The 19,323-nt window shown below is 45.8% G+C and overlaps 2 protein-coding genes across 2 annotated transcripts; both read right to left on the bottom strand.

The window, feature by feature from the left end:
- Positions 1-27: 27 nt before the first annotated feature.
- LOC307148196 (uncharacterized protein) lies at positions 28-850 on the bottom strand (the record flags this gene model as incomplete). Its single annotated transcript, XM_079853551.1, has 3 exons — positions 28-160; positions 194-446; positions 841-850. The coding sequence occupies 3 exons, from the start codon at positions 848-850 to the stop codon at positions 28-30; spliced, it is 396 nt and encodes a 131-aa protein (XP_079709677.1).
- A 396-nt stretch (positions 851-1,246) lies between these two features.
- On the bottom strand, positions 1,247-1,861 carry LOC307148222 (protein FAM181A-like; the record flags this gene model as incomplete). The annotated part of the gene is made up of 1 exon (XM_079853578.1): positions 1,247-1,861. One exon carries the CDS (start codon positions 1,859-1,861, stop codon positions 1,247-1,249), a length of 615 nt encoding a protein of 204 aa, XP_079709704.1.
- Positions 1,862-19,323: the final 17,462 nt, after the last annotated feature.

Raw genomic sequence — 19,323 nt, 5'->3', positions numbered from 1 at the left:
CTGAGATCCAGAACCGGCCCCTGAGATCTAGAACTGGCCCCTGAGCTCCAGAACCGGCTCCAGAGCTCCAGAACCGGCCCCTGAGCTCCAGAACTGGCCCCTGAACTCTAGAACTGGCCCCTGAGCTCCAGAACCGGCTCCAGAGCTCCAGAACCAGACCCTTAGATCCAGAACCAGCTCCGGGCTCTAACACCTGAGCTCCAGAACCGGCTCCAGAGCTCCAGAACCGGCCCCTGAGATCCAGAACCGGCTCCAGAGCTCCAGAACCAGACCCTTAGATCCAGAACCGGCTCCAGAGCTCCAGAACCGGCCCCTGAACTCAAGAACTGGCCCCTGAGCTCCAGAACCGGCTCCAGAGCTCCAGAACCAGACCCTTAGATCCAGAACCAGCTCCAGGCTCCAACACCTGAGCTCCAGAACCGGCTTCAGAGCTCCAGAACCAGACCCTTAGATCCAGAACCGGCTCCAACACAACACAGAAACAAATCATTTATTCTGAAAATGTTTTTCTGCTGGACATTTAAACACAGGTGCTGTGAGATTGCTTATATTGTGAACTGAGTGTTTTGTCTTCAGGCTGCTATTTATACATTTTAATTTATTTATACATTCTTGAATTTTTTAAAAGTTTGTGTGTGTTTGATACACAATTTCATGTATTTTGATGTTCTAGAAACACAGAGTATGACACTAGCGATGGCAGAATAAAGGCTCTCCTTCTCTCATGTGTGGTGAGTGCGTCAGTAATGAGCAGACAGGGTAAAGCAGTCGATTACCAGTTTTAATGAGCTAATTCAGCACAAGACCTGGATTATGACCACCAGGCTTAATTAGTGTGACACAACAACATCTCAACTAAAAGATCATAATAAATACTGATCTATCTCTACACCACAGTGAAATCATGCAGTTTCTGGGAAGTGAATCTGGAGCAGAGAACGATTGTTAAATGAAAACTCATTCTACAGAAAGTCTCCTGATGATGCGTGTAAACTAGTGCAATGCTGTGATCATATCTGGATGTCCTCGCATTCCAACTTTACAAAAGCCAATAACATAATCCCCGCACGTGTGTGTTGTTCCTGCTACATCTGTACTTTAAGTGCTAAAAGGCGCGTGATCATAAACATTGCTCGTGCATGTGCAGCACATGTCAGGGCTGGGTTAAAACAGAAGAGCTGAAGAAGGTTAGTAGTCCAGTAGTGGTCCAGTAGTGGTGCTGTAGTGGTCCTGTGGTCCTCTAGCACTAGATGAAGCCAAACACACTGAAGATGGAGGAGGACATCGCGGGCTTCGTGGGAATCGGCTTGATCACCACATGTGCGTTACCGTGGAGTCCATCGATGAAGCCGCGCGCCTCCGCTGTTCTGTTCCTGAGAGGCGCGTCCGCGTGCAGCGCGTGACACTGAAGGGGGCAGCACGCGCACACGCACGCGCACGGCGCGCTCCTCCTCGGCGGCTCCGCGTGCGGGTGATTATTATTATTATCGCGAATCATCTTCCTTTTCTCTGCGTGAGATCTGACGCTCGCGGGGCCGCTCGCGCTGTTCCTCAGGAGGTGCTGGAGACGCGCGCGGCTGCCCGGGGTGCGCGGTTCCTGCCAGAAGGACGCCGGGAGCTGGCGCGCGCGCATGGGCACGTGACCCGCGGGGTTCGGGCTCGGGTCCGGCGCGTTCGGCCGGGCGCGCGCGCGCGGGTCTGCGGGCCTGTGCGTGAAGCGCTTGAGCTGTTTCTGCAGGTATTTGCGGTGGTCCACGGAGCGTCTGCAGGGTGCGGATCTGTCCAGCGCTGCCTTGATGTCGCTCGACGCCAGATTCACGAAGTTCAGGAGCGTCTTCACCTCGCTGTCAGCGTTGGCCATCGCACGCGTTCACCCGGAGCGTTCAAACCTCCGCGCTCAGGCCCGCTCATCTGCTCTCCCGTTCCCGGGTAAAGCGCACAGAAGCTCGTGAAGGGACGCTCTCTATAACACTCACTGAAGCTCAATGCCTATAGACTCGGTGTATCACTGCTCCCTGAGCCAATCAGAGCCCGCACTCTCCTCACAATGAGCTCGAGAGCCCGGTGTCGGATTCTTTACCTCCTCAAATAGTTGTCATGGAAATCCCTCAGGAAAATAGCCCGCAGACGCGATGTTTCTCCGTAGAAACGGTCACCGGTTCCCCCCGGGCACAATGCGTTTGTAAAGGGCCGGTGAAGCGCCACGCTCCTGTTCCCCATCCCGATCCCAGTCTGATCCCGCATAACCATGGGAAGCGGCTCGAGCGCTCAGGAATCTTGTCTCTCTGTTTGCCCCCTCAATCCAGACACACAAAAGCTGAATTACTCATTCAAACCCGCGGGACAAAGCCGGAGGAGCCGGAGAGCACTCTCGCGTTTGTAGTCAAACATTCGGAGACTTAAATCGAGTCGTCATGAAAGAGAGAGAGTGGGACAAAGCCCATAGAATGGCCATCAGCAAACATTTCCCTGTGTCATATTAGTGTGTCTCCATGGCAGCTTCTGGCCCGGGGACAATAGCACGAGTTTACACACTCGAGGACTGTCACCCTGCCAACCGAGACGGGACAATCCCGGGGGGGGGGGGGAGAGAGAGAGAGAGAGAGAGAGAGAGAGACTTTTTTTACTTTAAGATCACTTTATTTACAAAAACATTAAAAATATACAATTTTTAGTAAAAAAAAAAAAAAAAAAAAAAAACTCAGTCTCAAGACGTGAAAAAGCATCTTAGAAACGTCAACACTCCTTTCTAAAAAATGAATAAATAAAGGTTATAAAGCGGATAGTTCCGGTCCTTGATTCTGATTGGTTGAGCCGCGTTCGAAGCCGTTGTAAATGACTCCACACACACACACACACACACACACACACCTGTGAGCGCGTTACACTAGTGTTACTCCACACACACACACCCACCTGTGAGCGCATTACACTAGTGTTACTCCACACACACACACACACACACACACACACACACACACACACACACACACACACACCTGTGAGTGCATTACACTAGTGTTACTCCACACACACACACACACACACACACACACACACACCTGTGAGCGCATTACACTAGTGTTACTCCACACACACACACCTGTGAGCGCATTACACTAGTGTTACTCCACACACACACACACACACACACACACACACACACACACACACACACCTGTGAGCGCATTACACTAGTATTACTCCACACACACACACACACACACACACACACACACACACACACCTGTGAGCGCGTTACATAGTGTTACTCCACACACACACACACACACACACCTGTGAGCGCATTACACTAGTGTTACTCCACACACACACACACACACACACACACACACACACACACACACACACACTGTGACCGCATTACACTTGTGTTACTCCACACACACACACCTGTGAGCGCATTACACTAGTGTTACTCCACACACACACACACACACACACACTGTGAGCGCATTACACTAGTGTTACTCCACACACACACACACACACACACACACACCTGTGAGCGCATTACACTAGTGTTACTCCACAAACACACACCTGTGAGTGCATTACACTAGTGTTACTCCACACACACACACACACCTGTGAGCGCATTACACTAGTGTTACTCCACACACACACACACACACACACACACACACACACACACACACACACACACACACACACACACACACACCTGTGAGCGCATTACACTAGTATTACTCCACACACACACACACACACACACACACACACACACACACACACACACACACCTGTGAGCGCGTTACATAGTGTTACTCCACACACACACACACACACACACACCTGTGAGCGCATTACACTAGTGTTACTCCACACACACACACACACACACACACACACACACACACACACACACACACACACTGTGACCGCATTACACTTGTGTTACTCCACACACACACACACACCTGTGAGCGCATTACACTAGTGTTACTCCACACACACACACACACACACACTGTGAGCGCATTACACTAGTGTTACTCCACACACACACACACACACACACACACACACACACACACACACACCTGTGAGCGCATTACACTAGTGTTACTCCACACACACACACACACACACACACACACACCTGTGAGTGCATTACACTAGTGTTACTCCAAACACACACACACACACACACACACACCTGTGAGCGCATTACACTAGTGTTACTCCACACACACACACACACACACACACACACACCTGTGAGCGCATTACACTAGTGTTACTCCACACACACACACCTGTGAGCGCATTACACTAGTGTTACTCCACACACACACACACACACACACACACACACACACACACACCTGTGAGCGCATTACACTAGTGTTACTCCACACACACACACCTGTGAGTGCATTACACTAGTGTTACTCCACACACACACACACCTGTGAGCGCATTACACTAGTGTTACTCCACACACACACACACACACACACACACACACACACACACACACACACACACACCTGTGAGCACATTACACTAGTGTTACTCCACACACACACACCCACCTGTGAGCGCATTACACTAGTGTTACTCCACACACACACACACACACACACACACACACACACACCTGTGAGCGCATTACACTAGTGTTACTCCACACACACACACCTGTGAGCACATTACACTAGTGTTACTCCACACACACACACACACACACACACACACACACACCTGTGAGCGCATTACACTAGTGTTACTCCACACACACACACACCTGTGAGCACATTACACTAGTGTTACTCCACACACACACACACACACACCTGTGAGCGCATTACACTAGTGTTACTCCACACACACACACACACACACACACACACACACACACCTGTGAGCGCATTACACTAGTGTTACTCCACACACACACACCTGTGAGTGCATTACACTAGTGTTACTCCACACACACACACCTGTGAGCGCATTACACTAGTGTTACTCCACACACACACACACACACACACACACACACACACACACACACACCTGTGAGCACATTACACTAGTGTTACTCCACACACACACCTGTGAGCGCATTACACTAGTGTTACTCCACACACACACACACCTGTGAGCGCATTACACTAGTGTTACTCCACACACACACACACACACACACACACACACACACACACACACCTGTGAGCACATTACACTAGTGTTACTCCACACACACACACACACACACACACACACCTGTGAGCGCATTACACTAGTGTTACTCCACACACACACACACACACACACACACCTGTGAGCGCATTACACTAGTGTTACTACACACACACACACACACACACACACACACACACCTGTGAGCGCGTTACACTAGTGTTACTCCACACACACACACACACCTGTGAGCGCATTACACTAGTGTTACTCCACACACACACACACACACACACACACACACACACACACACACACACACACACACTGTGACCGCATTACACTTGTGTTACTCCACACACACACCTGTGAGCGCATTACACTAGTGTTACTCCACACACACACACACACACACACACACACTGTGACCGCATTACACTTGTGTTACTCCACACACACACACCCACCTGTGAGCGCATTACACTAGTGTTACTCCACACACACACACACACACACACACACACACCTGTGAGCGCATTACACTAGTGTTACTCCACAAACACACACCTGTGAGTGCATTACACTAGTGTTACTCCACACACACACACACACCTGTGAGCGCATTACACTAGTGTTACTCCACACACACACACACACACACACACACACACACACACACACACACACACACACACACACACACACACCTGTGAGTGCATTACACTAGTGTTACTCCACACACACACACACACACACACACACCTGTGAGCGCATTACACTAGTGTTACTCCACACACACACACACACACACACACACACACCTGTGAGCGCATTACACTAGTGTTACTCCACAAACACACACCTGTGAGTGCATTACACTAGTGTTACTCCACACACATACACACACACATACACACACACACACACCTGTGAGCGCATTACATTAGTGTTACTCCACACACACACACACACCTGTGAGCGCATTACACTAGTGTTACTCCAAAAACACACACCTGTGAGCGCATTACACTAGTGTTACTCCACACACATACACACACACATACACACACACACACCTGTGAGCGCATTACATTAGTGTTACTCCACACACACACACCTGTGAGCGCATTACACTAGTGTTACTCCACACACATACACACATACACACACACACACCTGTGAGCGCATTACATTAGTGTTACTCCACACACACACACCTGTGAGCGCATTACACTAGTGTTACTCCACACACATACACACACACATACACACACACACACCTGTGAGCGCATTACACTAGTGTTACTCCAAAAACACACACCTGTGAGCGCATTACACTAGTGTTACTCCACACACATACACACACACATACACACACACACACCTGTGAGCGCATTACATTAGTGTTACTCCACACACACACACCTGTGAGCGCATTACACTAGTGTTACTCCACACACATACACACACACATACACACACCCGTACCTGTGAGCGCATTACACTAGTGTTACTCCACACACACACACAGACACACACACACACCTGTGAGCACATTACACTAGTGTTACTCCACACACACACACCTGTGAGCGCATTACATTAGTGTTACTCCACACACACACACACACACACACACCTGTGAGCGCATTACACTAGTGTTACTCCACACACACACACACACACACACACACACCTGTGAGCGCATTACATTAGTGTTACTCCACACACACACACACACACACCCGCACCTGTGAGCGCATTACATTGTTGTTACTCCACACACACACACACACACACACACCTGTGAGCGCATTACACTAGTGTTACTCCACACACACACACACACACACACACACACACACCTGTGAGCGCATTACATTAGTGTTACTCCACACACACACACACACACACACACACCTGTGAGCGCATTACACTAGTGTTACTCCACACACACACACACACACACACACACACACACACACACCTGTGAGCGCATTACATTAGTGTTACTCCACACACACACACACACACACACACCTGTGAGCGCATTACACTAGTGTTACTCCACACACACACACAGACACACACACACACACCTGTGAGCGCATTACACTAGTGTTACTCCACACACACACACACACACACACACACACACACACCTGTGAGTGCATTACACTAGTGTTACTCCACACACACACACACACACACACACACACCTGTGAGTGCATTACACTAGTGTTACTCCACACACACACACACACACACACACACACACACACACACACACACACACACACCTGTGAGCGCATTACACTAGTGTTACTCCACACACACACACACACACACACCTGTGAGTGCATTACACTAGTGTTACTCCACACACACACACACACACACACACACACACACACACACCTGTGAGTGCATTACACTAGTGTTACTCCACACACACACACACACACACACACACACACACACCTGTGAGTGCATTACACTAGTGTTACTCCACACACACACACACACACACACACACACACACCTGTGAGCGCATTACACTAGTGTTACTCCACACACACACACACACACACACACACACACACACACACACACACCTGTGAGTGCATTACACTAGTGTTACTCCACACACACACACACACACACACACACACACACACACACCTGTGAGCGCATTACATTAGTGTTACTCCACACACACACACACACACACACACACACACCTGTGAGCGCATTACACTAGTGTTACTCCACACACACACACACACACACACACACACACCTGTGAGCGCATTACACTAGTGTTACTCCACACACACACACACACACACACACACACACACACACACACCTGTGAGCGCATTACACTAGTGTTACTCCACACACACACACAGACACACACACACACACCTGTGAGCGCATTACATTAGTGTTACTCCACACACACACACACACACACACACACACACCTGTGAGTGCATTACACTAGTGTTACTCCACACACACACACACACACACACACACACACACACCTGTGAGTGCATTACACTAGTGTTACTCCACACACACACACACACACACACACCTGTGAGCGCATTACACTAGTGTTACTCCACACACACACACACACACACACACACACACACACACACACACACACACCTGTGAGTGCATTACACTAGTGTTACTCCACACACACACACACACACCTGTGAGTGCATTACACTAGTGTTACTCCACACACACACACACACACACACACACACACACCTGTGAGTGCATTACACTAGTGTTACTCCACACACACACACACACACACACACACACACACACCTGTGAGCGCATTACACTAGTGTTACTCCACACACACACACACACACACACACACACCTACACACACACACACACACACACACACCTGTGAGTGCATTACACTAGTGTTACTCCACACACACACACACACACACACACACACACACACACACACACCTGTGAGCGCATTACACTAGTGTTACTCCACACACACACACACACACCTGTGAGCGCATTACACTAGTGTTACTCCACACACACACACACACACACACACACACACACACACACACACACACACACACACCTGTGAGCGCATTACACTAGTGTTACTCCACACACACACACACACACACACCTGTGAGCGCATTACACTAGTGTTACTCCACACACACACACACACACACACACACACACACACACACACACACACCTGTGAGCGCATTACACTAGTGTTACTCCACACACACACACACACCTGTGATTAGTGTTACTGTGCATCTGCCGTGTGTGATGGTGTGTTGCTGCATGTGTTGCTTGCCAGCCTCTCTGGAACTACATTGCTTGGCGGAGGAATAAATGTGTTATAACATATTATTTGTTGCTGGTGTTTATTTTATGAATAAAATAAATATTAAAATGAATATTTTACATAGTAACTGCTTTATAAAAGCGAAAGCCCCTTGATGGCGTGATGTCCAGTGGATGTAGAGCAGCTGAGGGGTTTTACTCCGCGTCGAGCCTAACTACGCCCCTCAGCTGCTCTACATCCACTGTACATCACGCCGTCAAGGGGCTTTCGCTTTATTTTTTCCCTGTTTTTCTTTCCTTTCCTTTACAATCATAAAATCTCCACTCATGCATAAATCTGAAGACAGCCATCAGGGTCAACATTCCAAATACATTTGTTTATGTGCCATTTACATCTGAAAACATCATAGTCATAAACCAACTTATAACAGCTAAACTCCGTATTGATAGGGATTTTATTAACACTGCAAACCCATCTTTCAATTTTCCTTTCGTGACAACCAAATTGCCATTTTAGCTTGCCCAAATATATATATTTTTTTATAAAACATAAACTTTTTCCTGCTGTATTAAGGCCCATAAATAAAAAACACAGGCATAAAACCTTCCCCAGGGTCTGACACACTCCTCTAATTTGCTGAATAATGGCTTTAACCTAAAACAGTTCAAATCAAATGAACCCTGTGTCCTGCACCGGGACGGGCAGCTGTGGATCTTCTCCTCACGGCAGGTCTCAGACCTGTTCTCCACGGCAGCCCTGGGGAAGCGAGTGCAGATGTGACTCTTTCACACACCGTACATAAGAAGCTGTTTCCCAGTGTTGCTGAAAGGTTCCCACTGGGGGTCTTAAAGAAAGCAGGCCCCCCTCCGTCTCCTGCTATATCCCAGTGTCTGCTGAAGAAGCCGGTTCTGGGAGAGTAGAGGTTTCCTCCTCAAGTCCAGTCTCCTTCATTTACACAGCGCTTTAACAATACACACTGTTCCACAGCAGCTTTACAGTGATAACAGGAGATTACAGTAACAGAGAGTGTTTAGGCTTTACAGCATCTCTAGAATAAAGTTATTGTCCAGATAAAGTTAGTTTGATTGATTCACTTCCGTTGTAAAGATCATTAGTTATTAACTCAGGGCCCGCTAACACACACCGCTCTCACAGGAAACAGAAACTTTAATGTGTTCTGGCCGTTCATTCACACACACAAGTGTTTGGGGCTCGAGAACACACACTCTGAAACAGGATCCACAGAGCAGGCGGTGAACATTTTTGAAAAAAAAGGTTATCTCTGCGCAAACTTCAAAAACCTGAATCTGTGAAACGCTGACGTTGCACATGCGTATCACGTGTTTAGATATGCGTGTTTGAATATGTATGTGCGCAGGCGTGTAGTCTTTCTTTACAAATTGGCCTCACCAAATTACTTGTCTGGCCTTAAAAACTCATAATACAGAATCTTTATCGCTTCCGCGTATCCGCGACTGGAATCATTTTGACAACGTTTTATCCTCCCCACCAGACGACTAAAGCCAGCCTATAGTCCTGCCCTTACAAAAAAGAAGTATACTTCAAGTTCATTTTATTAAGTATACTTAAGTAATGTTCAAGTATATTTTTATTATTCAAATATTTTTATTGGGTTTTGAATTGTAAACACTTATAAAACAATTAACAAGTCCCCATACAGCAACCCCAACATACACAATAATAAATGACAATAACCAAAAAAAAAAAAAAAAGATAAACTGACACGTTACAGAGTTACAGAGCCTGTGAATCAATTATGTCCCAGTGTTTCCAGCAGGAAATTGTAAGTTAAAATAATCCAGAAATGGCTGCCAGACCGTATAAAGTCTCTGGGTTGAACCCCTGATCGTGTGTTTCAACTTCTCAAGTTTCAAGTGTGCCATTACATCCTCAACCCAGCGCCTGTGTGTGGGAGGCATATCTGACTTCCAACTGCGCAAAATAAGACGTCTGGCCAATAGAGATGAACACGCAATGGCGTCTGATTGTGCACCAGATATCGCCATCCCAGCAGGGGTCACACCACATATTGCGATTTCAGGAGCAGGGCTTATCTCTCTGTCACAAATGTAAGATAAAGTGTCAAAAATTAAAGACCAAAACTGTATCAACTTTGGGCAAGCCCAGAACATATGATAGAGGGTAGCCGGAGCCTGACGGCATCGGGAGCAAGTCGGGTCGACATCTGGATATATCCTGGCAAGCTTACTCCTAGATAAATGAAGCCTGTGGAGCACCTTAAACTGCAGCAAACCATGTCTGATACAAATCGAAGTTGAATGTATTCTCTTAATTGCACTTTGCCAGGAGTCGTCCGGCAATCTAAATCCTAGTCCTGCCCTAATATGACTAAGTGACGGAGAGGCGATCATCTGAATATCCTCATATAATCTGCTCACTCCTCCTCCTTGATTTAGATCCCCCTCCAACCACTCCTCTATCCAGTTATTTGACGAGAGTAACGGAAAGGAAGGGAAATGTTTCCGAACAAAGACACGCACCTCCTGATACCTGAAATAATGCGAACTGGGGATATTATACTCATTTACCAGCTGCTCAAATGACATGAACACACCATCCTTAAAAAGATCCTTCACCCGTTTCAGACCATTCCTGAACCATGACTTAAATGCTGTATCCATGAGTGAGGGTGGGAAGAGTGCGTTGGCCGAGATTGGGAGAGAGGACATAGCCTGTCTATGTTTGAAGTGGGTCCTGAATCGGGACCATATTCAAAGTGAGCCACTCACAATAAGATTATTTGTAAGGCGCTGCTAACTGAGTGGCAATGGCGCACATACTAAAGAAGGGAGGGACACCGGATGAGCGGAATGTTGTTCCATTTCAACCCATACAGGTCCACCCCCCTCGTAAGACGCAGAGACCCAGTATGTTAATTTATAAATATTAGCTGCCCAGTAATATTGTAAGAAATTTGGTAGTGCTAAGCCTCCCGCCTCTTTCTGTTTCTCCAGATGTGACCTCCTTATTCGTGGGATGGTCTTGTTCCAGATAAAGGTAGATATAGATTTATCTAGCTCTTTGAAAAAAAGACTTTGGGATAAAAACAGGTATTGTATGAAACAAAAATAAGAACCTGGGCATAATTATCATCTTGACAGAATTAACCCTGCCAGCAAGCGATATAGGCAGCGCTGACCAACGGGACAGGTCCTGTTTGGCCCTTTCCAGGGCTGGTTTAAAGTTATGCTTGAATAAATCCCTGTATTTGCTGGTTACTGAAACGCCAAGATAGGTAAAAGTGTCGCGAGTTTCTTTTAGTTGATATGCCTCAAAAGACATCCGTCGAGCCTGGTCGTTAATAGGGAAGAGCAAACTCTTAGTAAGGTTGATTCTGTAGCCTGAAATCTCTCCAAAGTTAGAGATAATTTCTAATGCCTTAGGAATAGAGGTGCAAGGATCGGACAGGTACAGTATCAGGTCGTCCGCATATAGAGACAGTTTGTGATTTTGGCCCCCCCTGACAACACCCGTGAGCTCCTCGGCACTCCTAAGTGCAACCGCTAGTGGTTCAGTGGCGAGGTCAAACAGAAGTGGGCTCAATGGACAGCCCTGTCTTGTTCCCCTACCTATGGCCTGCGGGGTAGCATACAGGATCCTTATCCACGAACAAATAGCCGGTCCAAAACCAAACCTCCCCAGAGTTGCAAAAAGATACTCATACTCAATCCGGTCAAACGCTTTGTGAGCATCGAGGGAGAGCAAAACCTCTGCTGTAGGTGGAGTTTCCGGGGAGTAAAGAGTATTAAAAAGCCTTCGTATGTTGCCAAAAAGCTGCCGCCCAGTAATAAAGTCAGTCTGATCTGGATGTATCACTGTATGCATAACAGACTCCAATCTACTAGCCAGAACCTTGGTCAAGATTTTGTAATCGCAGCAGAGTAGACTCACAGGCCGAAATGACTCACATTTCAGAGGGTCCTTTCCTTTCTTAAGAAGGACTGAGATAGTGGCCTGGGTCATTGTGGGAGGGAGAGTCTTGCGCTCCAATGCCTCGGTATATACATTTTTTAAAAGAGGGGTTAGTTTAAATGAGAATTAAAAAAAAAATTCAATAGGGAAGCCATCCGGCCCCGGAGCTTTACCGCTCTTCATTTTTTTAATTGCCCGATCAATTTCGGCTGCTGAAATGTTACTATCAAGATCTGCCCTGTCTTGTCGGCCTACGGTTGGAATCTCGAGACCATCGAAAAACTGAGCTAACTTAGTGCTATCACAATCTTCAGTGGCATAGAGGTCTTCATAAAATTTTCTGAATTGTTTATTTATGCTTTTTTGATCTGTGGTTATCCCTTCTGGAGTGTTAATCTCTGCTATAAATCCAGCCTCTGCGGATTGCCTTAGCTGATGGCTTAGTAGTTTGCTGGCTCGTTCCCCATGCTCGTAAAATTCTTGACGAGATTTAAGATAAAGCTCCTCAGCTTCTCCAGATGAGAGAGTATCGAATTCTGTTAACAAACCTATTCTCTCTTTACAAAGAGCCGCAGATGGAGCTTCAGAATTTTTATGATCAACATCCTTTATCAAAGAGATCAACTCATTAAGGCGTGCTGACCGTCTTCTGTTCATGCTTACATTATAAGGTATTATCTGACCACGTAAATATGCTTTCATTGCCTCCCACAGGTTCGAGTGGCTCGTGTCTGGTGATTGGTTTGTTTCTAGAAAGAAGTCAGTTTGGGCGGATAGGAAGTTAACAAAATCTTCATCAGACAAAAGACGTGGGTTAAGTCTCCAGTTGCGTTGTGGAGGCTCGTTATCTGGAACGCAGAGCACCATTGTTACTGGGCTATGGTCAGAGATAACGATACTATCATATTCACTAGACCTCAGCAGGGGGAGGAGTTTCTTGTCCAGCAAAAAATAGTCTATCCTGGAATACGAATTATGCACTGGGAAAAAAAAAGAATACTGTCTAGAAACCGGATTTCTATATCTCCATGCATCAATCACCCCATACGCTTGGAGAAAAGCGTTAATAGTCTCTGCTGATTTACTAAGTGTTCTCGGTACAGCCGTAGAACGGTCCATAGTGGGATCCAGAACACAGTTTAAATATCCCCCGAGGACCAATTGGTGACTGGTAAATTAAATAAATGTCCTTGAACAATAATAAACCGACCGTCTTTATCTTGAATCGTATTTGTCTGTACAAATTGCACTTCCCTGTGGATGAGAATGGCCGCACCACGGCATTTAGCGTTAAATTTGGAGTGAAAAATCTGGGAAAAGCCCCCGATCTTAAGTCTGGAGTGATCCTTATCAAGCAGGTGTGTCTCGGTTAAGAATGCTATGTCTGTTTGCAGCTTTGATAAATGAGAAAACACCTTACTACGCTTTACTGGGTGGTTAAGCCCTTTGATATTCCAGTTCGTAAATTTAGTGTTTGCCCGCCCCAAATTTAGTGCCTGCCCGCCATATTCTAGCATCTGAAATGACCTGACAGCAGCCTGCCTAGAAACAACCTGATCGTAAAGCCTTTTCACAAGTGACAGATCTCTGTTTAGACATTGTGCAATTAAAACCAATAATAAAAAACATGAAAACAACAGAAAATACAAGAACACAAAATCAAACACATCATTCACAAACCCCATTGCTGGCCTCTCCCCAAACGCAAGGCTGCATACTCCCCCAGCCGTACATTATCGCACAACATAACAAAGCTTACCTCGTGAGACCGAGTCCCACAAAAACTATATTAATGACAGAATAACATGTTGCCGCTAATCTTAACTGTAATCAAATATAGTACGCATTCCATAAATGTCCAATCTAGCACCTTATTTATATTCCACTTTATGTGAGTAACCTTAACCAACATAAACAAAATCTCAGACCCAACCAGTCATGCGTTAACAGGGCCCGACAGGTAAAAAAATAAAAAAAATAAAAATTTAAAAATAATCCAATACAAAATTACATTTCTACTGGTGCATAATGGACACAATAGAACAACATTAACTTTCGATGGAGTTTCCAAACCGTCCAGTCATGCCAACAAGGCCTTAGGCCAAAAATGAACAGTGAAGCTCTAGGTTTAAGGAAATGTACATTTTAAATCAACCCGTTATGTGTTATCAAAGCCAAATCTGCCCAAAACAGTCGTAAATTTGCGCCTTTGCTGACGGTCTTTAGCTGGTGATTGGATATATTAAAATCCCCTTTGCTTAAACAAAGTCTTTATCAGGATGGTATATCCAACATACCTCTGGATGTAAGAAACCACGGAAAGTACGTCACTCTGCGCTGTCACATCTTTAGGTTGCGCGCTTCAGGAAGCCCCTGTTCAAGTATATTTTTAAGTAGACTTTATGTAGTAAGTATGCTAATATCAATGTGTACTTGTAGTAAACTTGTAAGTAAGTGTACTATTTCAATATTGCTTGGGACTAAATTGGCCCACTTTTAGTATATAAAAGTATAAGTTTAAGTGTACTATAAGTGTAAGAGTAGTAAACTAAGTACACAACTAGGTTTCTCATATGTAATGCATCTGTACTACAAGTGAACTTATAAGTAGTTTACTATTTTAATACAAGTAGTACATTTTTTAGTTTATGAAAGTACACACTGAAGTGTACTCTCAGTAAACTACTAGTTTAGTAGTTTTACTGCAAGTATACTTGTAAGTTTTCTTTAAGTGAACATAACATTATACTTATAGTTTACTATTTATATATTCTTTGCACTTGCAGTAGGCCTATACTGTTCAAATGTTATTTTTTATACTTGAAAAATACCTTTAACTGTACTTTAATTTTAAAAACATTTTATTAGCTTCATGCATTCTTTTTAATCAACACTTGAATGTCGGTAAGTTTCATAAAGAAAGGCAACATTTTGATGAGAATGAGAAAATCACATTTTTGTCAAAGACTACGCCTGGATCAGATTCAGAACGATGATCAAACACAGATGGAGCAGATCGAGTCCAACACCCCACAGCTTCACAGTCGTTTTCTCTTCATGGGTTACGCTTCATTTCATTTGGTAACATTAAGCAGTTTTGATTTACAAGCTGTTTAATGTTTGATGATCACGTTATTTTACATTTGAGTGAGCAATCTTCTATCACTTGTTTCAGCTTCTGTGTTTTGATCTGGAGATTCTGTACTAGAAGATGTGTCATAATAACGCCCCCTACCGTATAACAGTGAAAACATGGATAGCTGGAAAATTCAGTCAATGGTGGGGAAAGAGTAAAGTAGAATTAGAGTAAATTCCTATACACTACCAGTGGACTAGCCTATGCAAAAATTCAGATACGCAGAATTAGAAACATATCTGTTTTATATCAATATTCTAATCAATATTTTCAAACAATGTAAGTTTCATAAGACTGTATATGAAAAACTATGTAAAAAAAAGTATATTTAATAGGCTACTCGATCAAAAGAGTTAACACAACCACAAGCCAAGTATACTTTGAATACTTAATTATACTTTTAAGTATATCTCGATCAAAAGATTGAGTACAAGTACAGACCAAATACATATTTCAGTGTACAGTGAGACACCCGAGCACAACCTTTCTCCACTAAGCCCTCACAGGTTTGTCTCTTATATCCGTCTACTCCTAAAACACCCCTAGATATTTAAGACCTGTTCTCCCCCACTGTAATCCACCAGGGAGTGATGGAGTATTCAGACCATAGATTCAGACCAAGACCAAAGCGTGTACTCGTTAACTTTAGCCGAAGAAGCCTTCCCGTAACATGCTAGAGCTCCTTTTAGAGACTGACCTCACTCTGTCCACTAATTAACAGTGTAATGTCATCTGCATATGCAGAGAGTTTTGTAAGTTCTTTAAAACCCAGTGTACTAACATTTAAACCTGTAAGCTGTCCTCTTCATTTACATAGAGAGGCTCAATAGCTGTATAGCTGACCCGAGAGAGGACACGCTTGCCGGATACCTCTGCGGATCTCCACAGGAGGACCATTCTACACGTAGCCTCAGAATATAGCAGTTTAATCTTAAAGATAAAAACATCCCCAAATCCAAAAGCCTTTAAAGTATTAAAAAGAAAAGTGTGGTCAACTCTGTCAAAAACTTTTTCCTGATGTAATGACAGAAACCCAATATTGATATTGTTTTGAAAAGCAAAATCAAGCATGTCCCGTACCAAATGTAAATGATCTGTGATGGATCGATCTTTTATACAGTAAGACTGGTCTTTGTGTATTATTTCATATAATACTGTATTTAACCTGTTGGCCAGACAGATTTTGTATTCTGAGCATAAAATTGCTACAGGCCTCCAGTTCTTTAAATGCGTTTTAAAATAGTGTAATACTAATTAGTAATAGTGTTAAAACAGCCCGTGGAAGGATTCATTCTGTAGTGCAGTTTAGCAAAACCTCAAAGTAGTCATGTCCTAAAACAGTCCAAAAGTTCTTATAAAACTCTGCAGGGAATCCATCCAAGCCAGGATTCCTGAAGACCCATGAGCTCCTCCAAGCTCCGTCTCCATCAACAGCGGGTGCTCTGGAGTTAAATAAGACGGTCCTGAAGACCCATGAGCTCCTCCAAGCTCCGTCTCCATCAACAGCGGGTGCTCTGGAGTTAAATAAGACGGTCCTGAAGACCCATGAGCTCCTCCAAGCTCCGTCTCCATCAACAGCTGGTGCTCTGGAGTTAAATAAGACGCTCCTGCAGACCCATGAGCTCCTCCAAGCTCCGTCTCCATCAACAGCTGGTGCTCTGGAGTTAAATAAGACAGTCCTGAAGACCCATGAGCTCCTCCAAGCTCCGTCTCCATCAACAGCTGGTGCTCTGGAGTTAAATAAGACGCTCCTGAAGACCCATGAGCTCCTCCAAGCTCCGTCTCCAACAACAGCTGGTGCTCTGGAGTTAAATAAGACGCTCCTGCAGACCCATGAGCTCCTCCAAGCTCCGTCTCCAACAACAGCTGGTGCTCTGGAGTTAAATAAGACGCTCCTGAAGACCCATGAGCTCCTCCAAGCTCCGTCTCCAACAACAGCTGGTGCTCTGGAGTTAAATAAGACGCTCCTGCAGACCCATGAGCTCCTCCAAGCTCCGTCTCCATCAACAGCGGGTGCTCTGGAGTTAAATAAGACGCTCCTGCAGACCCATGAGCTCCTCCAAGCTCCGTCTCCATCAACAGCGGGTGCTCTGGAGTTAAATAAGACGGTCCTGAAGACCCATGAGCTCCTCCAAGCTCCGTCTCCATCAACAGCTGGTGCTCTGGAGTTAAATAAGACGCTCCTGCAGACCCATGAGCTCCTCCAAGCTCCGTCTCCATCAACAGCTGGTGCTCTGGAGTTAAATAAGACAGTCCTGAAGACCCATGAGCTCCTCCAAGCTCCGTCTCCATCAACAGCTGGTGCTCTGGAGTTAAATAAGACGCTCCTGAAGACCCATGAGCTCCTCCAAGCTCCGTCTCCAACAACAGCTGGTGCTCTGGAGTTAAATAAGACGCTCCTGCAGACCCATGAGCTCCTCCAAGCTCCGTCTCCAACAACAGCTGGTGCTCTGGAGTTAAATAAGACGCTCCTGAAGACCCATGAGCTCCTCCAAGCTCCGTCTCCAACAACAGCTGGTGCTCTGGAGTTAAATAAGACGCTCCTGAAGACCCATGAGCTCCTCCAAGCTCCGTCTCCAACAACAGCTGGTGCTCTGGAGTTAAATAAGACGCTCCTGCAGACCCATGAGCTCCTCCAAGCTCCGTCTCCATCAACAGCGGGTGCTCTGGAGTTAAATAAGACGCTCCTGCAGACCCATGAGCTCCTCCAAGCTCCGTCTCCATCAACAGCTGGTGCTCTGGAGTTAAATAAGACGTTCCTGCAGACCCATGAGCTCCTCCAAGCTCCGTCTCCATCAACAGCGGGTGCTCTGGAGTTAAATAAGACGCTCCTGCAGACCCATGAGCTCCTCCAAGCTCCGTCTCCATCAACAGCTGGTGCTCTGGAGTTAAATAAGACGTTCCTGCAGACCCATGAGCTCCTCCAAGCTCCGTCTCCATCAACAGCTGGTGCTCTGGAGTTAAATAAGACGGTCCTGAAGACCCATGAGCTCCTCCAAGCTCCGTCTCCATCAACAGCTGGTGCTCTGGAGTTAAATAAGACGGTCCTGAAGACCCATGAGCTCCTCCAAGCTCCGTCTCCATCAACAGCTGGTGCTCTGGAGTTAAATAAGACGGTCCTGAAGACCCATGAGCTCCTCCAAGCTCCGTCTCCATCAACAGCTGGTGCTCTGGAGTTAAATAA

Source organism: Squalius cephalus, assembly GCF_949319135.1.
Source record: "Squalius cephalus genome assembly, chromosome: 20".
NCBI classification, from domain to species: domain Eukaryota; kingdom Metazoa; phylum Chordata; class Actinopteri; order Cypriniformes; family Leuciscidae; genus Squalius; species Squalius cephalus.
Note: the sequence above shows the minus strand (reverse complement) of the source record. Positions and strands in the feature narration are given on the sequence as shown.